Below are 24,719 nucleotides of genomic sequence, written 5' to 3' on the forward strand. Positions count from 1 at the left end.
AACTTTCCTCAAACAAACCTTTGGGGGTAACTAATTTCATTTTTAATGGATTAATTTTTATTGTTCCCAGTACATGTCCTGTGGAGTGTTTATAGCAACGAATAAATTAAAACAAAATATTGTTCATTTGTATGGAGTTTATATATATTTTCCAGCAAATTCTTATAATATAAGTTGTACTAGGTGTCTTGTCCGCATATGCGGGCTTAATCGTTTTACAAATATTTATTAGTTTATTTTTGTAATTCAAAAATCAGCATAATAACTTATTATTTATGTTTTCAAAAAATTAAATAAAACATATATATATATATATGACAAAAATTAATTAAATATATATGTTTAAATAAAATTTATTAATTGTTTTATATTTTATTTTTAAAAATATGTTTTAACCGCTCTAACTTTCAACATGAGAGCTCGATTCTTGTTATTTTTTAAAATATGTTTTAAGATAACAATACAATATATAAGAATTATCTTATTTTTAAAAAAGTAAATTTTATTAATAAAAATTCGTTTTTGATAATTAATTATATAAAATTCATTAAGGATATTATAGATATTAACCGCTCTAACTTTCAACGTGAGAGCTCGATTCTTGTTATTTTTAAAAATATGTTTTAAGATAACAACACAATATATAAGAATTATATTATTTTTAAAAAAGTTAATTTTATTAATAAAAATTCGTTTTTGATAATTAATTATATAAAATTCATTAAGGGTATTATAGATATTAACCGCTCTAACTTTCAACGTGAGAGCTCGATTCCAAAAATTTACTTCGCAAATAATAGTATAGATTGGTCGATATACTTTTGTCACCAACATGTTTTCTTGAATATAATTTAACCCCCAAAAAATGCGAATGAGAAAAATAAGAATTACTAGATAACTTTTAATTTAGAAGAATAGAAGCACAGTGCGGGTTGGCTGGAACAATAAAAACGGCAAAGCGTCGGACATTTGGACACACAAACAGCATAGCTTGTCCCTCCTCTTTTTTACTTTTGGCGGAAAGGCGCATTACTCCTCTCTTTTTTTTTTATACTCAACAGTATTATTTTCAGGAAAAAGTAATTATTATTATTATTATGAAGTATAATTATATAATTAATTTGCATAGTATATGAATAGATGAGACAGATAAATTTATAAAATGTCCTAAAAGTTAACTCAATACGTGTGAATTTTTTACTATTGAAAAGTTTAACTAAATTCGTAATTTTATAATTCTTTATGATAGCTAAATATAAATTCTCATTTTTTATATAAATATACAACTTATTATAATTAGTACGACAATACACTTTCAGATTAAAGAAAACCATAGTCATGATATCTTTTGCCATCAGGAAAAGAATCGGAAACTTGGTACAATTTCTCTTCAAATATGATAGAACAACATACTCTACACCAACCATCAAGTCTGGATTCTCAACATCTTCTTTCAAATAAATTTCAAGTTCGCCTCGCTTGTCTTTCATTCCTTCATTCAACTTCTGCTTATACCTTCGGTCAATCCTCTTATAACCGAAACCATCTTCAACTAAATCCATACTAAGCGATGACTCCGTTTCAGCATACGGAGAGGCTTGAGCCTTGGAATTTTTAGAGTGATCAGATTGCTCTTCTTTACTCTTTCCATATCTGTCACTGTACTCCTTGAACATGCTGCGCAACACACTGATCACATAATCATGCATTTCTTTACCTTCCAAGCTGTCCTGCCCATAAAGCTCTTCAAATCACATGTTTGCGAGATCCATCTTCTTCGTGGGATCAAAAACAGTTGCCACAATCAACATCTTATTGATACATTTCCTCTGCCTTTACTCTTAGCTGATGATCTCTGCTCTTCATCAAATCCATAAGGTTAGCCGCTATGGTTACAATTTACCCCTAGCACTTATAAGCATTGAGAGAGGTTGACGTAGAAACAACTAGAGTTGAGTTGTAGAAGATGACTAAGAACCGGCTTAACCTTTCAATTGCTTTCCAATCAGTGAACTGAGGAGGACCTTCCATCTCCATAAAATAATAGTTGTACAGCTTATCCTCTTGCTCCATTTTGTCAAAAGCAACTTTGAACTTCATAGCTGTGATTAACATCAGATAAGTGGAGTTTCACCTAGTACTGGATCACATCCAACGGCAAGCTTCCCCTAGTCAATTTACCAACGTCTACTGTCTGCTCAAATGATGACAGCCTGTTACCTGAAGCTCAAACGCAGACCACAGCATTACAGATAGAATTGACACTCTCATCTGTGTCAGCCATTCTATCCTTCACGATGAGGTTGATGATATGTGCAATATATCTCAAATGCATCATCTCACCATCTAAAACTAATGCTTCTTCAGACACCAGTGAGAATTCAATCTGAAATATTTGTAATGCAGATGAATTGGTCGTTGCATTGTCGATTGTCACACAAAATACCTTTTGTATACCCCAGTCAGCTAAGCAATCTAACAAAACCTTCGAAATTGTAGCTCAGTTTTGATCAGTGATGTAACACCCTCGATCCGCAATAAGTAAAAGTTAATTAGTTTGCTATGCACCAATCAAACAAGAACATGACGAACTAAAGAACTCTAACCAGATCGAAGATACTACTACCACGTGCCCAAACATTTGATCCGAGGTTCGATTCGAAATTCCAAGATCATATGTCTAAGAACGGGTTTCCTAGCGATTCCAAGTTAAGGCTTTGCAACCCGAGTTTGAAACCATTAGTTAGTTCGTCCCGGACTAGGACTAGTATCATATGAAATCCAAGCATTTCACAAACCTTTTATTATTCATATATCGTTTAAGTTCAACCACATCAAAACTTTATACATGCTCGGCCAATATTCAAAACCATATCTTACATATTACAAAATGTACATTTTTGCAAAAGGTAGCAAATCTACACCAACAGCTTTGTCCTCCTCCGATCCCAAATGGAACCTATTACGGGTTACCTGCAAAAGAAAGAGTCTAATGAGCAACTATTTTGCTCAGTGAGTCAGGTTTCCTGAAGGTTATGTGAAACCATGCGATGACAACAAGGTGTGTCTTCTACTGAAATCTCTGTACGGTCTAAAGCAATCTCATATACAATGGAACCTGCGTTTTGACAGCTTTATGAAGAAAGAAAAGTTTCTACAAAGTGACTATGATTTATATGTCTATATAAGAAATGTAAATACTCCTAAGGCTATCTATCTACTGCTGTATGTTGATGATATGCTAATAGCCTCATGAGACAAGACTTAGATTCAGATGATGAAAGACAGTCTGAGCAGAGAATTCGAAATGAAAGATTTGGGAAGAGCTTCTAGAATTCTTGGAATGGACATTGTCCAAGACAGAAGAAAGGAACACTAGTGTTATCCCAAGAAGCCTACATTGAGAAAGTAATAAAGAGTTTTGGAATGGAAGATTCTAAGCCAATCACAACTCCATTGGCGCCTCAATTCAAATTGAAGAGTCTAACCAAGGCAGAGGCATTAGAACAAGCTGCGAAAATGGAAAGAGTTCCTTACACAAGTGTTGTGGGGAGCCTAATGTATGCCATGATAGGCTCCCAACCAGACTTAGCTCATACAGTGGGAGTTGTGAGCAGATTTATGTCCAAACCAGGAATGGATCATTGGCAGGCAATTAAGTGGATTCTTAAATATTTGAGGGGTGAATCTAAAACCAGTTTAACGTTTGTTAAGATTTCAGTTTGTTCAATTGAAGGTTCTTCAGATTCTGATTATTCAGCTGATTTGGACAGACGGTGATCATTTACTGGTTATGTGTTCAAAGTTTGGGGTAATACAGTTTCATGGAGATCAAATTTGCAATCAGTTGTAGCTCTATCGACTACTGAGGCATAGTGTATGGCACTCTCCACAGCAACCAAAGATGCAGTTTGGTTAAAAGCATTATGTGAAGAACTAGGACTACAAACGGGAAGTGTCAAGATGCATTGTGATTCACAGAGTGCGTTGCTAACAAATATCACTTCATCCGTGATATTGTTGCTCAGGGTGATATTATCTTACACAAGATTCACACAAGCAAGAATCCAGAAGTTCAGGCTTTGTTTTGAGCTGGTGAACTTGTTCTGAAGAAGAAACGGCTTCGGGTAACGATGTGTCTCCGTTGTTGGTTACCTCGCAAAACAAAAGAGACATTGAGGTTAGATAACATCATCATAAAACGTTAGGTGCTATCTACACTTATTGTCTTGAACCAACTTGAAGAACAAAGAAATAATTCATTACCCAAGCAATGGAAGCGAGGTGGAGTTCTCTGGAGGAGTTCAGTTTCAGGTGGAGTCTCTTCGGGTTTTCCTGAAACACAGTAAGATCAGAGTCATAAAGAGTTTCGACAGTCAACATCAGTTCATCAGAAAAGTTTCAGTGTTCATCGGAAAGGGGAAAGGTCAGAGAAAACTTATATGGGTTTGGTGATGAGGAAAGTTTGAAGCTTTTGAGGTTAGATGGTTGATTCTGAAGCAGTCTGACTCAGATCTAGTACATGCAGAATGGTTGAAGGTTCGTCGGTTCAGTTTCCGGGTCATGCAAAGTGTTCTGATCAGAGATTGAGTCTGAGTTCTTCGAGGTCTGCGGAGAAAATAGAGAGAGAGAGATCAATCGGTAGAAGCCGATGATAGTTTTTTTTTCAAACAAAGAAGTAAAAGGAAAAGAACAAACGAGTTACAGAGAGTACCTTGTTGTTATACGGGCTCTATCAGGAGTCTGAGGAGCATCTTAGAAGCTCCGGAAGTCATTGGAGATAGACTCAAAACGGTGGAGGCGACGAATAGCCAAGCGAGAAGGGAGAGAGACATGAAGGCTAGGGTTTCACAGAAAGAAAGACAACACTTTAGTGTTTTGTCTGAAAGGTGGAGATTGTGGACCTAAGTTCAGCCAACACTCCAAGTGGGCTTTGTGTTTTGCGGCCCAGCTCGTACGAAACCTACAAGAAAGAATAAAGTCCAAAGTCTCAGCCCATTTTTGTGAAACTGAAACGCTGCGTTTTGTATAATCAAGTGGACGAGTTTGTTATAACAAGCTGGTGAGATGGCGTCATCACTATCACGGAAACATAGAGAGAATCCAATCCAGTTACAGAGAAGAGAGAGAAGGAGAGCGACTTGAGTTCGTGAGGGTGAGCATCGACGGAGTTGCGAAAGCGGTATATGGTCAGAAGTACCATCCCGGGGGTGACTTTCTGATCTCACAGAGTATACGATAAGCAAGCTTAATACCTTGTTCTTTCTTTTGATCTGTTATTGTTGTGATCTTGTAACATCGTACGTGATTGATAGTGAATCAGTTGAGGTACTCTGATTCCTTCCATGGTGAGTAGATCAGCGAACACCGGGTGAATAATCTCTTGTGTCATTTGCTTTACGTTGATCTAAAGCGTACACTTGAAAACACAAACAATTGAATCAATCAACTAAACAAGCAAGATTAAACCAAAAAGAATTCGATCTAAACTCTACAAGATATTCAAAATTAGTGTGGTTCTAATCCCCGAAGCTATACTTAATTCGATTCATTTTTTATTTATTTAATTAATTCGATTCATGAACTGCTAACAAACTCTCTAAATTGTTTATAAGAAACTATCAACACCTTGTATTACTATTTTATCTTTTGAATCCTGATTTAGTATTTTAATATAACTATGTAAATTGTTTTTATTGACAATTTTACGACCGATAATCTATTTCACGTTTCCATCTAGGCACCAAACTCTCTGGACCTCTACAAGGAACTTCCACCTACTATTAATCTATGTAGTCAACATGTACAATACAATAAGCAAAACTTTTACTTTCCTGAGTATTCACGTTGTGACTGAACAACTTGATGGCTCTTAGTCAAAGAAAAAAAAAAACAAAAACAACTTGATGGCTGAAGCGGTCAGATTATGTAGCCAGAAGAAGAACCCATAAGTGGAGAAAAACCAACACAACCAAATCAATTATAGTTTTTAAAAACTAGAATGATTAGTTATGGAGTATTTATTTGAATAATGAAGACCATATCAATTCTACCAACCTGTGCATTATTATGTCACAGAAAAAAAGACATTTAACTTAGAGCAGAAGTATCTCCATGTCAAATAGTGGTACTAAACAAATATAGGATGTTGTTTAAAACAAAATTAACAAAGCAAAATGTCTGTTGGACCTTGCAAGACATCATCATTACAATAATTATTCATATTAGCAAATTATAACAAAATTAATTAAGCCTTAGTGCGTGCATTAAGGCATTGCGTTTGCTTGGGCCATGAGTAGTGCCATCCTTATAAGAGCATCTACATCTTTTAGGTATTCTGAGAATACTTCAAAAAGTTAATATTAAAATAAAATGTAATTATTTAATTATTTTTTATTTACAGGAAATTATTCAATTGTAAAGTGACATGTGTATAATGATTATCTAAAATATCTCAATTTTTCAAATTAGCAATTTTGTCATTAAAAAAAAAGTTATTGTAAAAACTCTATTAAAATACTCAGTTGAGTTCCATTTTCTCTTGTTTCATATTTTCAACTATTTTATATTCAGTTGACTATTCAATATATTAGTTTTACACTGCTTACATACAGAAGGATTTTTTTCTGTTGACAAAAGAAACAGATTTTTTTTTTCGTGAAATCGAAACTACGTGGATTTTAACAATTATACTCTATTTCTTTGATTATCATCCATCTACTTCCAAATCCATAGATGTCACATATTTGCTTAGAAGATACATTACTTATTTAAAATAAAGGGAACAACTTGTTCATGGAAACATTGTAATATACTAAAATACATACAAATATATATAATATACATATTCAATTATACTACAGCCAAAGTGGAGAGAGCCAGCGCAACCAATTCAATACTAATTTAAAATAGCTATTTTTTTGACAGCTACTTTTTCTTTTTTTTTTCTGGGGTCAAATTTGACAACTAACTTAAAAAAAACTTTTATTTTGTGTACACCAACTAATTTTAAAAACTATATAATGACTCATTATGGAGTATTTATTTGTATTAGGAAGACCAAATCAATTCTACTCTAACAAACATGTACCCACTGTTGCATTCCTATGTCATCAAAATGAAGACCTTATCTTCATTCTCCATACTTTTCATAATATACCTTTAATTAGTTAAAAATATATAATCAATATTTAAACTCATATTGCTGACAACTCATCAAAACGTATATATAATATATATAAAAATTAGCCGTCTGTTGGAAAAGTTTTTAAAAATAAATAAATATTTGCTTCAATATCGGCCATCGTCTCGTCTTCCTTCTTCTTCCTCTGTTCATCTCCTGCTCATCGTCTCCTCTTCTCATCATCCATGGCCGTTACCCTTGAAGTTACTCCGACGAGAAAACGACGTCCTTTGGTCGTCGGACATCTCGATTCCCCGAACATATCAGATACGAAACTGTTCCGATCACTGTTCTTCGCATCGCAAGAGTTTTCTCATATGCAACCTCTCAGATTCATCCTTAGACGAAATTCTCAATCCATCATACGCAAGGTGAAGGTACTAGCCGCCGTTTTCGATGAGCTTCTTCGATCGCACATGGTTTACTCGCAATCCGCTCAGCTCTGTTTCGAGGAGATGAACATAGTGATGCAACGTATGAAGACTTTGATCGAAGACTGCACAAGGTCAAGCAAACTATGGCTACTCTTACAGATCGAAAACGTTTCCTTCAGTTTCCACGAGCTCGTCGCCGATCTATCCACCGTTCTCGATATTTTACCGGTCAACGACTTCAACCTCAGTGAAGACGCCGAAGATCTCATCCTTCTTTTAAAGAAGCAATGCTCTGATTCGATCCAGTTCGTTGATCCTCGCGACGATGATCTCCGTCGTAAAGTGACGGATACAATCGACGGGATCAAGCACCAGATCGTTCCAGATCAATCGAAGCTGATCGGGATCTTCAACGATCTAGGTCTTCTGGATTCCGCTAGCTTGATAGAAGAGATTCAGAGACTGGAGGATGAGACTCACGATCAGATCGACGAGAGATCAAGAATCGCAGCCGCTTCTCTCATCGGACTTGTGCGTTACGCAAACTGCGTTTTGTACGGTCCTTCGACGCCGTCACCTCACCCTGACTTCCGCCGCCATAAGTCGTTGTCGGAAGCGAATATCCCGGCGGACTTCCGGTGTCCGATCACGTTGGAGCTTATGCGTGACCCGGTGGTGGTGTCTACGGGGCAAACGTACGATCGAGAATCCATCGATCTTTGGATCAAATCAGGGCACAACACTTGCCCTAAAACAGGGCAAGTTCTCAAGCATACTAACCTCATACCAAACAGTGCGTTAAAGAACTTGATTGTGATGTGGTGTCGCGATCAGAAGATACCGTTTGAGATTTACGGAGACGGCGGTGTTGGATCTTCTACGCCGTGCACGGAGGCGGTGGAGTTTACTAGGATGATGGTTTCGTTTCTGATCGATAAGCTAATTAGTGTGGCAGAGCCTAACGCTGTCGTTTTTGAGCTCCGAGCTCTGGCTAAGTCAGACTCGGTGGCTCGAGCTTGTATAGCTGAGGCTGGAGCCATACCGAAGCTGGTACGTTATCTAGGCTCGGACTCTCCAAGCCTACAGATAAACGCAGTGACGGCGATCCTCAACCTCTCGATATTAGAACAGAACAAAACAAGGATCATGGAAACTGACGGAGCTTTAAACGGCGTCATCGAGGTTCTGCGTTCGGGTGCCACGTGGGAGGCTAAGGCAAACGCCGCCGCGACTTTGTTCAGTTTGGCGAGCATCTCGACTTACAAAAGAAGACTTGGGAGAAAAGTGCGTGTGGTGAGCGGATTGGTCGACCTAGCGAAACAGGGTCCCACGAGCTCTAAAAGAGACGCATTCGTGGCGATCCTTAACCTGGCGGCGGAGAGGGAGAACGTGGGGAGATTCGTCGAAGCGGGGGTAGTACAAGCCGCGGGAGATGCATTCCGGGAGCTGCCCGAGGAGGCAGTGTCGGTTGTTGAGGCGATTGTGAGGAAAGGAGGACTCATGGCAGTATCCGCGGCGTTCGGGTTGATACGGCAATTGGGTGAGATGATGAGGGAAGGAGGGGATACGACAAAGGAGAGCGCGGCGGCCACGCTGGTGACAATGTGCCGGAAAGGAGGTTCGGAGCTAGTGGCGGAGATGGCGACAATTCCAGGGATTGAAAGGGTTATATGGGAGATGATAGGGACGGGAACGGCGAGGGGAGGGAGGAAAGCAGCGTCGTTGATGAGGTATTTAAGGCGATGGGCCGCCGGAGATACACATGAGACGGCAGCAACAGAAACACAGAGCATCGTTGTGCCAACACCAAGTAGAATTTTTAATCCCGTTTTATGATTTTCTTCTTTGTAAAGTTTAAAGGTTTTTTTGTGTGTTTCCTTTATAATTTCGAAAATGATTCTTTTACAAATATTAAGTTGTAACTGTAAATACAATTCGAGAACATTAAACAAAAGATTTGCTCTTCTTGTTTTTTTCTTTCACGGTCCAAAAAATGCTGCTAGTATGTACTTATTGTTATCTCTCAGACATAAATGTTGTGACCGAGAAGTCAATAATATATACCGTTCTATTAAGCTTGAAGGCATGGAGTTAGAAAAGACAAATATATACCGTTGAATCAGGTGTAGTGTAAAAAGTAAAAACAAAAGAATAGGTTTGCAAAAGTTTGACAACACAGAAGACAGACCAATTCCACGAGATAATAACACAAGCATGTTTCCGAAATGAATGATAATCTATACTATACTAAAAGGGGATATAAGCCATGGAGAGAGTGTTCACATAGGATAGAAAAATCAACCAATCAGAGAATTCGAAATCGCCATGTCATCTCATTTATTTTTCGTAAAAAATAAAAAAACAATGCGAAGGTGAGAATCGAACCCGGGTTAGTATGATATATATATATATATATAGGACAGTTACCACTAAGCCATTGAAACTTTCTTGGACACATATACAAGAACCACTAAATATATAATCACAACAGTTACCACTAAGCCATTGAAACTTTCTTGGACACATATACAAGAACCACTAAGTATATAATCACAAATTCTTATGTACATTTACAATAATATGAATTCAACTTTCAAGACTCCGATACTTTGTTTTGTAAAAAAAAATAAGTAAGTGACTAAGCTAATATATTCTTAGAAAGTGTGAGAACGTTGACAAATATGAAAAAACATAGATTTTTGTTTTCGTGACAAAGTTAAGAATTTTGTAAAAGTAAGTTTAACATATAAATTTTCGTGACAAATATGAAAAAACATAGATTTTTGTAAAATTTTGACAAAACAACTCATAACATACTTCTCTAATGTCTTAATAAAATATTATTTAAGGGTGCAATAATTAAATATATTAATTCAATAAATTTTGTAATTTATAGACAAAACAATAACACAACAAATTTTGAAACATTTGTTTAACCTATCAATTTTTTTTCATGAGAATCCAACTAAACAAGATAAAAATAATAATTAGATTTAACAAATATTTAATTACCATTTTATTCAATTTTGATTAATTTCAAATTATCATAATGTATCTTTTTGAAGTTACAAATATGAAAAAACATAGATTTTTGTACAATTTCACAAAACAACTCAAAACATATTTTTATAATGTCTTAATAAAATATTATTTAAGGATGCAATAATTAAATATATTAATTCAATAAATTTTATAATTTATAGACAAAACAATACCACAACAAATTTTGAAACATTTGTTTAACCAATCGATTTTTTTTTCATGAGAATCCAACTAAACAATTAGATTTACAAATATTTAATTACCATTTTATTCAATTTTGATTCATTTTAAATTGTAATAATGTATATTTTTGAAGTTACAAAAAAAATAATGTTCTTTCTTTATTACACTAGCATTATATATAGATTCTATATACACAAAATAAATATAATATAACAACATAAACTTGCTTTCCCCGATTCATATGAAAACTTTTTAAGTTATCCACCAAAGCAAATTAATTAAATCAATGAAATTGTTAAAATACATCAAATTAATATATAATTTTATTTTAAATTAAATTATTTAAAAAGTGTATTTTCGTTAAAACAAAATAATAAATAAGTAAAACTGATTTGATGGTAATTTTTATGATATATATATATATATCAATTCTGTGATATCACTAAACTATGATATCACTTAAAAGCTTCTTTGACCATATTAATAAAATATTTAAGCGATAATTAGACAAATTTGATTTTTTTTCCAGCAACAAGTTTATTATTAATTAGCATCACTTATTTCAAGATGTTTAAGAAATGGTGGACAAAAAAATAGGATGGACATTAATGATATATGAACTATGAATAGTACTTTGTGAAGCAGACTTAGATAACATATCTGCACATCCATTTTCAGTCCTTTTTTATGCCTAAATTCAATTTCTTCAGAGTAGTTATTCCACAAATAGATCGTATGAGATATTGTTTTGATATGTAGATTTGTTTTTTCAATGTTAAGAAGATTGATAACTGTAAAAATGTCTCCTTCGTATATGATATGTCTATAACCGAGTCTCTAACATGAGACAAGTTTGTTTAAAAAGTAAATAATTTTATTTTTCTTATATTATATAATCAATATATATTATTTACTGATAATAAATATATAGTTATTCATCTACCACAAATATCTATGCAAATATGTGAATCAAGTACAACAATCAAACAACATAATGATTTCCACAAAGAAAATTTAAAAAATATATTTATGTTATGTAGTCATATTTTATATTTTTTAAATAATGTAATACAATATTATACATTATTTTTTTAGAATTGAGAAATACATATATCACTTAGACAAATTAAGCGATAATTAAACAAATTTGATTTTTATTTTGTGAGCAAAAAGTTTATTATTAATTAGCATTACTTATTTCAAGATGTTTAAGAAATGATGGACAAAAAATAGGATGGACATAAATGATATATGAACTATAAATAGTTTTTTGTAAAGATGACTTAGATAACCCATATGCATATCCATTTCCAGTCATTTTTGATGCATAAATTCAATTTCTTCAAAGCAGTTATTCCACAAAGAGATCGTATGAGATATTGTTTTAATATTCAGATTTGTTTATTGATTGTTAAGAACATTGATAAGTGTAAAAATGTTTCATTCGAATATGATATGTCTATAACCGAGTCCCCAACATGAGACAAGTTTATTAAAAAGTAAATAATTTCATTTTTCTTATATTATATAATAAATATATATTATTTACTGATAATAAAAATATAGTTATTCATCTATCACAAATATCTATGCAAATATGTGAATTAAGTACAACAATCAAACAACATAATGATTTCCACAAAGAAAATATAAAAAATATATTTATGTTATGTAGTCTTATTTTCTATTCTTTAAATAATATAATACAATATTATACATTATTTTTTAGAATTGAGAAATACATATAATATCTTATCCGCGCGTAGCGCGGTTAAAAAATCTAGTGATTGGAAAAGGAATTGATGGCTAATGGGTAACAATCTTTCCTTTCTTTTTAGAGAAGCAAACTTCTGTTTTTGTTTTTGTTTTTATTTTTATTTTTGATTTTACGTATTGGATCTTTCAAAGCACGCACAATTATTTGTCTCTGAATTTGTTTTCTACATGGTCCCCCTAATCTTTTTGGGGCTTGTCAAATTTATGAGAATAGATTTTGGGTCAAAATTCTCAAAAAAATACAAACAAAGAATACTGAATTTGTCTTCTATATGGTCCCTAATCTTTGGGACTTAGACAAATTTATGAGAGTAGATTTTGGGCCGAAACTCTCCAATAAAAATACAAACAAAGAATACAAATGAAAGGCTGTTCTAGAATGTACTAATTCGTACAACTATCACAAAACATGTCAGAAAAGAATATCACAGTGAAAACGTGTTTAGTGTCTGTCCTTGGCGTGCTGTTAACATATTTTTTTTTAATGAAACTTCAAATTTATTGATCAAATGTTGAAAGGATTTACAATATGGTGGATCTTTATTCTATAGTGTAAAAAATGAAAGAATTAGATACTTTAGAAGGGGTAAACCTCGAACCAACGCCTAAAAAGACCCTCCAGCTTATGATTTCCTCTGTACTTGAGGGAAGATATACGGTTCTTGACCAGCTTCCCAATGGCCCGAGTGGTCATGTCTACCGACGTGCAAGCACCCTCGTTTCTTCTTGAGTTTTTTTCCTTCCATAGAACATAGATGGAAGTCTGAAAACTAATCAGAGAAGGATTATGTCAAGCCTGTTCTGGCCTGGCTGCAGTAGAGAGGTGACGGTGTCGTCCCAATCCGGCGTGATCCTTGAGCCAAGCAAACGTTCTGCTACATTCATCCATACTGTGAATGTATAGGGGCAGGCGAAGTAGAGGTGATCTCTATCTTCATTTCTCTCTCCACAATAAACACATCCTTGCCAACTCCCCAATCTCTCATCCTTACTCCAGTGGAGAGTCTGTTTTTTAATGCGAGCCAGACCATAAAAGACTCCCCAATCTCTCACGTTATGTTATGTTACAACTACACCAAATGCATAAAGTTCTATGTCAGACAATTTGGTAATACGGTCTATACACTCTCTATAATCTATTTTTTTTAAAGCGCAAACAATTGGAGGAAGGAAAGAAATTGGACCCTATAAAGATTCAGTGGAAATAGGCTATAGACTAACTGGCAAATATTCACAAGATCCATCGGTAAAATCCAACTTTTGGATCAAAAAGATTATTTTGCGGTTTAAGGTAGCGAGTCCCAAATCTAATGAATGGATAATGAATAAGACCCGATTATTCACGGTCAAACAGTTGCACAACATACCGCGATATTCGGAGTAAGGCACGACATGTGTGTCCTTGATACGTAGAGTAACTGGAGTCAGCTGAGGAGTAAAAAAAGATAAGCAATAACCATCATTTTAAAAACGCTTTTTGAGTTATTTAAATTCTAAAATACTATCTTCGAACTGTATTTTAGTGCTTTGTTCTTTGTATTCATATTCATTGTCAATAATACTAGTTCAATTCGAATAAACTATCTTAGAGATATACTGACAAAGATCATTTCTCATCGTTTTCTTAAACCTTACTCTTCACATTAAAATCTTGATTGCAAGGTTTATCTCCCAAATAAACTAATCTTCTAAGTGGGGTTACAAAGCTGGCAAGCTATCATCCTGAACTTTTTGTTTTTGAGATTCTTACCATGTTACTTAGGAGATATGTATCTAATGACATGTTGTTATTCATAGTTTAATAATGAAAATTCTACGTCGTTTGAATTAATTTATATTTGGATAATGAAACTTGTTGTTGAACAAGTATTTTGGTACGTGACGAAATAAATTTTATGTATTACATGACATATGTCGTTGCAAATCTTCACACCATAATGCTTACTTGTTCAGGATGATGAGAGTGACGATGGAGTATGAGTTGGAAGTTGGATGTGGTGGAAATAGGTTTACCACACTCATAAACCGATTTCTATACTAAGATCATCCAACTTAAAAAGAAAAAGAAAATCCGCAAGTTTAGCATCAAAAAATGTATCTTACAAGTCTAACACAAATTTAATGCTAAGCTTAGTCTTATTGATAAAGTTAGGAGTGTAAACATTTGTTTTGGCAGATTTTTTCGTCTCTTAGTGATAATTGAGATTCTTTGTTTCCTAAACACATCTTTCATATTTTGTGGAAGTCCACATATATTCCACATCAACCATGGATGTCATACTCTTTTTTTCAACCAATGCTATCTTCTAAGGAGATAGATTTGTCCAACTATATTTCAACCATAATCTAAGATTTACCCATGAAATAATGACTTGTTACTAAGGATAGATAAACCTAATTGAGAACCAGGTCTATGTAAACCTGGTTTTGAGTAAAATAGGTTTCAAAATGTTCTTCAATGTCATCCAAACACAAATCGTATAAATATCAAGAGGAGAATAAAAAGCTGCATGACTCCACACATTAACAAACATAAAGCAATAATACACATGTTATAAACCTCTCTAAACAATCCTTAAAAGAGTAGATTCATCCAATATATGACTAACTCAAGACTAAATCAATAAGAATTTCTGACTTTTTCTTTTTAATTCTTTGTTTTTCTTCGTAAAACAACTATGCTTGATCATTGTTATATACTATCTTGTTTAATAGAAGTTTTAGTTTTTTAAAATAAATATGTACTTGGAGGTTGGAGGTTGATTAGGGGTGGAACGTCTTACTTGTGATTTGGTTCTGAAAATTTGGTCTAAAGAAACACTAAAATTTGCTTTTATCAGTTGTCTTGAGATCCTTAATAAGATTTCAACAATGAATCGGGATGTGCATTGGAAGATATGTGTCAACCCATGTTGTGTCCTATGTTTACACACAATGAAAATCTGTAATCATCAATTTTTTTAGTTTTCTTACAACTCAAAGATTTGGTAGAAGCTTACACGGGGTTCCTGCATAGAAAATATACACGCAACTGGTCGTCCATTGTCTTGATCATAGCAGTCGGCTCTATCGAGCCTGACCAACATTTATGTACTCGATATGTCTTTTAAACCGCCATACACACGATTTGGAGGGAGCTGAATCATCGACATCATGGAAAGACTCCAATTTTTCAACTAACTCTTAAAAAATCATTGACAAAACTGTTAAAAATTGTCTCGGCTTATGAAGCAATAGAGATTTGAAAACATCCTCTCATTTTGGTTTGGTAGTAGATAATTCATGTGTATATAATTTTTTTAAATATAATGTATTTAATATATTAACTATTTTTTTAAATATTTACATTTATTATAAAATATATATTTAGTTGCAATTTACCAGAAAATATACTTATTTTAATTGTAAAAGAACGAGTGAGTCCAATTAGTGATATGTAGTATTGATCTATGGGCCTGTAAGCCCATAAATTTATAACGCTAGAAGAGGCCGCGACCACAAAACGGCACAACGTGCATTTGTAAAAAGCTAAAACGACTCACATTTGTGCTTTATACCGCCAAGTTTCGCTGCGAGTATTTGGAGGGAAAAATAGAACACAAAAAACCCTCGACACAGACAGATCCAAGAGAGAGAGATGGCAGATGAAGGTAAGGAGGAGCAGGGAATGGATCAGGTGGAGGAGGATTTCTCTATATGGAAGAAGAACACGCCATTCCTCTACGATCTTATGATCTCCAACCCTCTGGAATGGCCCTCTCTCACCGTCCATTGGGTCCCATCAGCGCCGACTCCTTACGCTGCAGACCCATACTTCAACGTTCACAAGCTCATACTCGGAACCCACACTTCCGGTGGTGCCCAAGACTTCCTCATGATCGCCGACGCCGTTATCCCAACTCCCGACGCCGAACCTGGCTTAGGCGGCACAAATCAAGATCCCATAGTCCCTAAGGTATATAAAGCTTCCTCCTTTAGGGGGCTCTCTTTGTAGCTCGTGTTGTGTGCGCACCAAATGTTCGATAAAATGACTAGCTGAAAGTGATGTTTATAAGATTAAAGCATTCTTGTGCTAATTAGGTAGAGATTTGTCCCTAATGTTCCTTCTTTCTTCGTAATCTCTGTACCTCGTGTTCATGCGCACCACGTGTTCTATTAAAGCTTCCTCCTTTCTTGGCGATGTTTGTAGCTCTTGTTGTATGCGCACCATATGTTCGATAAAATTACTAGCTGAAAGTGTTAGAACGATAACATTAATGCATACTTGTGTTAATTTGGTAGAGATTTGTCCCTATGGTTTGGTTCCTCCTTTATTGGCGATCTTTATAGCTCGTGTTCGATGAAATTAATAGCTGAAAGTGCTGGAACGTTGTTGTTGTTGCAGGTGGAGATTAGGCAGAAGATACGTGTTGATGGAGAAGTGAACAGAGCGCGGTGTATGCCGCAAAGGCCGACGCTTGTGGGTGCAAAGACAAGTGGGTGTGAAGTATTTCTGTTTGATTTCACCAAGCACGCTTCGAAGCCTCAGACAAGTGATTGTGATCCTGATCTGAGGCTTTTGGGACATGACAAGGAAGGGTATGGGTTGTCTTGGAGTCCTTTTAAAGAAGGTTATCTCCTGAGTGGTTCACAGGATCAGAAGATTTGTCTTTGGGATGTTTCTGCTACACCGCAAGATAAGAAATTGAATGCAATGTTTGTGTATGAGGTAAGTTGAATAATACTGGTGTTACTGTTTCTTGAAGATGAGGGTTACTGCTTCTGAGTTTACGCTCTTGTTATGGTTTTAGGGACATGAATGTGCTGTGGAAGATGTTTCGTGGCATATGAAGAATGAGTACCTTTTTGGGTCTGCGGGTGATGATGGTAGATTGGTGATATGGGACACACGGACAAACAAAATGCAACACCATGTGAAAGTTCACGAGAAAGAGGTAGAAACCATATCTAAAGCAAAGCTTGCATGTCCTGTATTTATGGTTACCGGAACTCATATATCAGATACATATGTTGTATACACGAGGTCTCTAAGGCTGCTAACTATGTGACCATGCTTTATTGTGTGTTCTTAGGTGAACTATCTGTCTTTCAATCCGTTTAACGAATGGGTTTTAGCCACAGCTTCCTCAGACTCAACTGTTGCCTTGTTTGACCTCCGGAAGCTGAATGTACCTTTGCACGTCATGAGCAGCCATGAGTATGTTCGTTTACATTTTCTTACATTCCACACGCCATCTATTTATTGTGTTAGAACCAGATGTCAACACCACTGCACCGTAAAATAAAAAAAATTTGATTACAGGGGAGAGGTTTTCCAAGTGGAGTGGGATCCTAACCACGAAACAGTGCTTGCATCTTCCGGTGAAGACAGAAGGCTGATGGTCTGGGATCTTAATAGGTATCTTAATCTTAAAAAAAAGTTGAGTTTAATCTGACGATTGATTCGACGTTTAGTAAGTTTTTTTTTTTTTTAATTGGGGTTTACAGGGTTGGAGAAGAACAGCTTGAGATAGAGTTGGATGCAGAAGATGGTCCACCAGAGTTGCTCTTCTCTCACGGAGGCCACAAGGCTAAGATCTCAGATTTTGCTTGGAACAAAAACGAGCCTTGGGTCATTGCAAGTGTAGCAGAAGACAACAGTCTTCAGGTGTGGCAAATGGCGGAAAGCATCTATCGAGATGAAGATGAAGCTGAGAACGACGAGGAGATCAAACAAGATACTACACAACAGTCATGAAAATCAAGAAATGAATTGGTCGCTCCGTTACTTTAAGCTATATCCTGCTTTAGCCAGTTTCTAAAAGACAGTTTTATGTCATGAATCATTTCTGTTAGTTAATGTATCCATGTTTGGATCTTGGTAGTTTACTTATAACTGTTGCAAAATAAAATTAGGGGGTTGAACTAGTTAGACTTTAGATCTCAGAACTGAGCTTGCAACATATTCGTCATAGACATGATTGCTCTTCGCCATAACTAAAGTGAAATTGAGTTACACTGTATTGTTACTATAGAACCTGGGTAATTGGGTTCAAGAATCATCAGAAAAACCGCTTGGTTTTTGTGCTTTAGTAGGTAATAAGATTCAAGAATCATTAGAATCTTTGTTTTTTTTAGGCATAGTACCGTACTGCCCAGTATCTCACTCCATGTAGCATCAAGGAAAACCCCCTAAAGCTCCATTTTCAGCAGTTGAGAGTTGATTTGAGTAAGAATCAAAACTTGATTTATCAAATGCAATATTCAACCTCTTACCATAAGAGCTTATAGAAAGAAGCTACTAAAGCACAAAAACCAAGCGGCAAGAACACTGGGCATAGTCGTTGAATTCAACAAGGAAATGCAATTACATAAGAGAAAAAAACAAGAATAGATTAAACTGTATTGATAGAATACAATGTGACCTGCAAGAGAAGCTTGAGAATGGCTTGTGCAATGAACATTTTAATCTTTTTATTTATTTATCAAAAACACTTTAATCATTATTTTGGAAGTCTTATTCTCTTCCTCTCATCTATGTAAGAAAAAAAAAACACATTTCCGGCAATGGTTGCAAAAGCCAAAGTCAGAGTAGACATCAAGCTTGATTTGATTGCAGACATCCTGAGAGATGCCGTAACCCTCAAGCAAACTCGAAACATTAAGAAAACCCTAATCAAGGCTGAAGCTCCTGAGATGGAGAAGAAGAAAATAGGCTATTGTTACTTCTCTCCAAGCTGCCAACTGAAACAGAGTCATTATCCTCGATGTCGAGCATCGCAAGACTCAAGTGTAATTCTTTGTTCGAATTTGGGTAAACCTCATCGTCGAAACAGTCATTATCTTCTCCTACTTTCTTCACCCACTTCTCTACTTCATCTTCTCCCTTTAGCAGCTTGAGTATCTGCATAAATGTAAAAAAAAAAAGAGACCAAAAGGTTAGTTTTTGGCCCAATTCACCGATGTAACAGAGGATCCAACACTTCAGTTTTGGGATTACAAGTATGCACAGCACAAATAGTGTATAGTTAACCTCTCTGATGTTGGGACGATGAGTAGCGGCTCTTGTAAGACAATGTTTAGCAGCAAGAACCATTTTCTGAAACTGAGCCTCATCAAAAGTCCATGAAATGTTCGGATCCAAGAGCTCTTTTGCAGCACCTTTTTCTATAACCGGCTTTGCCTGCAACCCAAGTAATCTCTTTTTAGAGTTTCTCAATGAGGGTTTTTGCTTACGCTACAAGTAACCAAAACCAACACTTACCCACATGACCAAACTCTCCTGTCCTCTTGGGCTATCAGAAGAAATAGTAGTTCTTCCTGATATGAGTTCAAGCAAAACTACTCCAAAGGCATAAACATCAACTTTGTCGCTCACCTTTCCGTACATAAAGTACTCAGGAGCTAGGTATCCAAACGTGCCCACCACGTCTCTTTGTATTGTGTATAGACAAGACTTGGATCCCCACATCGAGAGTCCGAAATCCGAAAGCTATTTTCTCACAAGAAATATCCGAAAAATGTTGAATTTTCTTATGAAGTTGTACATATATTTACAAGTTTTTTTTCTGATAAAAAATATATTTATATTATATTTACATGTTCTGAGTCACTAGTTCTCAATACCTGAGGTTCTAACTCATCTGAGAGAAGGACATTAGAAGACTTGACATCTCTGTGGATGACAGGATTAGAACATTGGTTGTGAAGATAATCAAGAGCTTCCCCTAACCCAATTGCTATCTTGAACCTCTCTTCCCATGCCAATACATGCTTACCTGCAGAAATTGAATCACCATGCATACTGAATACTATTGGGTAAAGATGGTTATGAGAGTAAGTAGAGTAGTATTTGTGCTAACCCTGAAGGGTCTCCTCCAAACTTCCTCTGGATGAGAGATTGTAAACAGAGATAAGGTCATCATATTGGACGCACACACCGATTAAAGGAGAGATGTTTTGGTGACTCAAAGAAGAGATTATGCTCACTTCTTGAACAAAATCCTTCACTGCTTCTTTTCCAGATGATTTCAAGATCTTCACCGCCACTGCTTTCCCATCTTCAAGAACCCCTTTGTAGACTTCGTTACATCCTCCTTTTCCAATTATATTCTCTGTAATAGATTAAAAAAAAAAAAAAACTAAGAATCAGATGAGCATAAAGTGACAAAAAAAAAATAAAGCGACGTAGAAATAAAAAGACAAGAGTTAGTTAGTACCTGAAGAGAAACCTGATGTTGCTGTCTTAAGAACATCATAGCTAAACCATCTATTTATTTCCTTTAGTATGTCTTTAAGTTGTGAATCACAGAAGCTCGGTTGAGAAGTGTGATTGGGATGATGTGGAAACCGTTCAGGCAAGCTCATGACCCAATTGACAACTGATATTTTCCGAGTCTGATGTTGAACCACTGGAGGAGCTAAAGTGGTTGTTCTTAGCAATGGCCAACCTGGTTTCTGATCTACTACCTCCACTGATGGAAGAGAAAGTGATCTACCAGAAACCCTCCTCTTCTCTTGGCTTGTTCTCTGCAGCTCTCTGTTTTTAACCATCGATTCTCCGGATTTCAGTTTGAGTTCTTTGGCTGAAAGTCCATCAGAAAGTTTAGAACTTGGTCTTGAACTTATGTTTTGAGCTGCAAGAAGAATCAAACCCATTTCTGGTCAACGGATTTGAGTTTAAAGAATGGTATATAGATCACTTATAGAGATTCACAAAGTTGATGTAAAGGGAGCCAACGAACCAAGAGGTGGCTGGGAACGGTTGGAACGTCTAAATATTATATCTCCTCTGTGGATGGCCAAAACATCAGTTGTTGGAGGAAGCTCTTTTGAGCAGCCTTTAGCTACTTTTAGGCTAAAAAATTATATGAAATCAGTAAGAGAATATCATTTTTTTTATATATAAAATTTTGCGCTATGCAGATTTTCTCACCTTAGTTTTCTTTGATGTTTAACTCCAACAATAATGGACATAGCGTTGTATCTATTTGCCTCTTTAACTAAAACCTCTTGAACTGAGTTTCCCTTCAAAACATCTCCTTTGAGCTCAATCTGTTCTCAAAACCCCATATACTCTCTGTCACCCATTTCTCAAAATTTATCTTTAGCGAAATAAACATGGAAAATGATGTAAAGCTACCTTCTTTGTTGAGCAGAATTCAGTGTAAAGTTCTAAGTACCGATCCAACGCTGACTTGCTTTTCAAGGCACTATCTGTATCAAATCATCATCATACAAGTTAAGTCAGAAACCAATATAAAAGCTTAGTAAAGAGAAGAAGAACTCACGAAAAGTTGAACAAACATGAATAACAACAACAACACACTCTCCATGTTTTCCTGCAACTGCTTCAAGTGCCCATTTCAAGATCTCTTTGCCACTCTCATCAATTTTAATTCCAACCAATACAATATTTCTCTGCTTCACATTCACATTATCCACTTTGTTGTTTTTCTCCACTGCCATTTTTTTTTTTGTTTCCTTTGTTCAAAGAACTAATACAAAAAGCGAACTACAGAGGAATCAATGCCTTACATAAATAAATATAAACCCAAACCTAATGCTTTTTCTTTAAATACAATTTTATAGGGAAGTTGAGTGATAGAAAAGTCAGAAATGTAAGTTGCAACTACTATCAGATAAAAACAAATACAAAATCCAGAGTAGAGAAAGTGAGAGTGACACTTGAAAATTCAAAGGCATTTAAAGATGAAAAAAAATAATCAAATTGGATTTGAAGAAGATACACGATGAGCATTAACAGACAACATAGTAACACCTAAATCCTCTGTATTCATTATTAAATTTGGTCGTCAAAATAAGATAGTTTTGCTGTCATGTGCAGTCAGCATTTATACCTGCTTTTGCCAAATAGAATTATAAAAAACTTACAATTAAAACCTGGATTTTTTGAGGTGAATGCTGATTTCTTCTCTTAACTTCTTCAAAGGGAAAGAAAGGAGACTGGTTTTATTTTTAAATTATAATAAAACTGATATGATCGGAGAAGAAGGAAGGGGTGAAGAGAGAAGTGAGAAGAAAGTGTCGGTGAGTAGAAAGAAAGAGAGGTCCAGTGACCAAAAGCAGACAGGGGACCAATTTTGTTTTTTCAGTTTTTACTTCTGTTTTTATAATTTTTAGTTTTTTAATAATTGAGAAAGGGAAAAAAGAGGAAACAAATGAGGTTTTTGTGTGGGTTGTTGTTGGATTTATACTTTTATTATACGAATATAAATGAGTTGGTTAGGAGAAGCCGGCAATTTTAGCGGGAAGGAAGCATGAAATGAGGAGATTTTAAAAGGGCCAAGTCACAAGTGAATGTGTGTGGCCATCGGCTATTGCGGGTTACGAGCGTAGCGAAGAAGGCCTTAAAGCCTTGAAAGCTGCCTCATTTACTTAATGCACGGAAACGGCTACATGAAAAGAAATTACTATATTTTTTCTCCTTGTAGATAAATGTTTTGTTTGAAGTGATAAAGCATATAGTTAATTAGATTGATAACCTAATTGTAAGCACAAAGAAAGTAATTAGTTATGGTGGTAAATTTGTAAAGAACGGAGAATAGACATGGGGGATTCAGATAAGGTATTGGGGTCTAGAATCCGTTAGAGTATTTTTACATATCATATGAGGCTCGAATATTTTTAATTTGGGTCAGGTTTGGATATTTAGATTTTGAAATAAAAAAATATTTTTTCACTATTCAAGTTTCTGGTACTTAAAATTTTAACTTAACTCATTTTCTAATTTTTAATAGGTTGGAAGATTAATAGATTTGAGGATTAAAATTTAAAAATACAAAGACGCTAATATGGTTATTGTTTTGAAAATTTAGATGCAACTTTTGTTAATGCATGAAACTAGACGCTTGTCATGTATTTTAAGTGAGTAGCAAATTACTTTATCCGCAATTATATGTATATTATCCGATCTTGAGGCATGTGTAACATCAATATAAATATTTTGAATAAAGTGAGAGAATTAAACTAGGAATATAAGGTTAAGTATACATATTTTCGGTTATCTTTAGATATCTATTCCGGTTCAGATATACCGTTCGGATATCCAATCTCTCCAAACACAATATTTATTGGGATGTTTTGGTACTTTGGTTTGAATTTTGATTGGAGTTTTTGGGTCGGATTCGAGTACGGGGTTCATGTATCGGATAAATGCCCATGCATATCTAATAAGGTGATTTTGTGTGGATTGACGAAAATACTCTTCTGCACTTTTGTGAAATTATGTGAATTTATCAATTGCTATTATATCTAGTAAAATGATGTGTTATTTGACTAAATGGTGATTGTGTATCAAGAATATATATGAACGAAAGTATATGTTTTTGATTGAATAACATGCTATTGAAAAATATTGAGTTCAAGTGGTATGTAACTGAATAGTTGAACCATAAAGCACTAAAATCACCTGTCTATAAGATCAGTGATAATTAATATTTTCCGAAAATATACGACTTTTTAATTTTAACTTGAGAATTAAAATAATCGTTAGTTCTAAGAAAAAGCATAATATAGTTTTTATATTGTAAAAAATAATTGGATGTTATTCAAAATTTTATGTTAATATATTGATATCTTTTTTTTAATCAAAATATATCGATCGCTATAAACATATATTGTATAAGAAATCAAATATAAACTTATAAACACAAAAACATACAATACGATTCTTTTGAACTAAACATAATTTTTTTAAATGATACATTGATAGAATAGTTTTATTATTTTGTGTTCCATTTTTATTGGTTGTGAATATACATCTAAATACTTATTTTTAAAATTTTACAAAAAGTGGAATGTACATTGTCGGATTATTGGGTTAGTAGAAATTTACTACAGCTCAGGTCATATATTCAGAGACTAGCATTAAGAAGTTTCAAGCTTTTGTTTGGAAAATTAATGATTTTCAAAAGATGTGCTATCTTATATGGTACTTGTTAACAAAGCATGTAGTTTTATCAGGAAATTATTACGTCATTATATGTGATGTAATGATCGTTGCCCTAGATGTAAGGAACTCAACAAATCAGTGACTCATTTTTTCCGTATGCCCCTCAGTTTTACAAGCATAAGCTTTATCTGCTACACCCTCTAATTCGAAAGTATTCACGAAATCAAGTGTCTATAATTACCTATTCTGAAAAAAAACATTGAAAGTT

General features: G+C 34.8%; 3 protein-coding genes across 3 annotated transcripts; 2 read left to right on the plus strand and 1 right to left on the minus strand.

Annotated features, from left to right (window-relative positions):
• Positions 1-7,197: 7,197 nt before the first annotated feature.
• On the plus strand, positions 7,198-9,522 carry LOC106428677 (U-box domain-containing protein 16-like). Its single transcript, XM_013869425.3, has one exon. It carries the CDS (start codon positions 7,369-7,371, stop codon positions 9,391-9,393), a length of 2,025 nt encoding a protein of 674 aa, XP_013724879.2. The 5' UTR covers positions 7,198-7,368; the 3' UTR covers positions 9,394-9,522.
• Positions 9,523-16,145: 6,623 nt separating this feature from the next.
• Positions 16,146-18,465, plus strand: LOC125576673 (WD-40 repeat-containing protein MSI2). Its single transcript, XM_048737234.1, has 6 exons — positions 16,146-16,513; positions 16,943-17,266; positions 17,349-17,492; positions 17,631-17,755; positions 17,861-17,956; positions 18,046-18,465. Exons 1-6 carry the CDS (start codon positions 16,196-16,198, stop codon positions 18,293-18,295), a joined length of 1,257 nt encoding a protein of 418 aa, XP_048593191.1. The 5' UTR covers positions 16,146-16,195; the 3' UTR covers positions 18,296-18,465.
• A 524-nt stretch (positions 18,466-18,989) lies between these two features.
• Positions 18,990-22,730, minus strand: LOC106394489 (protein kinase STUNTED). Its single transcript, XM_013835058.3, has 11 exons — positions 22,432-22,730; positions 21,828-22,034; positions 21,680-21,753; positions 21,473-21,591; positions 21,282-21,394; positions 20,757-21,173; positions 20,400-20,651; positions 20,164-20,315; positions 19,802-20,029; positions 19,571-19,720; positions 18,990-19,441 (listed from the first exon to the last, which is right to left on the minus strand). The coding sequence occupies exons 2-11, from the start codon at positions 22,003-22,005 to the stop codon at positions 19,214-19,216; spliced, it is 1,911 nt and encodes a 636-aa protein (XP_013690512.2). The 5' UTR covers positions 22,006-22,034; positions 22,432-22,730; the 3' UTR covers positions 18,990-19,213.
• Between the last annotated feature and the right edge of the window lie 1,989 nt (positions 22,731-24,719).

Source organism: Brassica napus, chromosome A7 (genome assembly GCF_020379485.1).
Source record: "Brassica napus cultivar Da-Ae chromosome A7, Da-Ae, whole genome shotgun sequence".
Lineage (NCBI taxonomy): Eukaryota > Viridiplantae > Streptophyta > Magnoliopsida > Brassicales > Brassicaceae > Brassica > Brassica napus.

What these genes read in the sequence shown, in the direction of transcription:
- LOC125576673 (XM_048737234.1), top strand. Translation starts at nt 16,196, where the DNA reads ATGGCAGATGAAGGTAAGGAGGAGCAGGGAATGGATCAGGTGGAGGAG. An exon ending in AAGATCCCATAGTCCCTAAG is followed by an intron (nt 16,514 to 16,942) that starts GTATATAAAGCT and finishes TTGTTGTTGCAG; the next exon opens with GTGGAGATTAGGCAGAAGAT. An exon ending in ATGGTCTGGGATCTTAATAG is followed by an intron (nt 17,957 to 18,045) that starts GTATCTTAATCT and finishes TGGGGTTTACAG; the next exon opens with GGTTGGAGAAGAACAGCTTG.
- LOC106428677 (XM_013869425.3), top strand. Translation starts at nt 7,369, where the DNA reads ATGGCCGTTACCCTTGAAGTTACTCCGACGAGAAAACGACGTCCTTTG.
- LOC106394489 (XM_013835058.3), bottom strand. Translation starts at nt 22,005, where the DNA reads ATGGCAGTGGAGAAAAACAACAAAGTGGATAATGTGAATGTGAAGCAG. An exon ending in CAGATGAGTTAGAACCTCAG is followed by an intron (nt 20,030 to 20,163) that starts GTATTGAGAACT and finishes GTGAGAAAATAG; the next exon opens with CTTTCGGATTTCGGACTCTC. An exon ending in AGGAGAGTTTGGTCATGTGG is followed by an intron (nt 19,721 to 19,801) that starts GTAAGTGTTGGT and finishes CTTGGGTTGCAG; the next exon opens with GCAAAGCCGGTTATAGAAAA.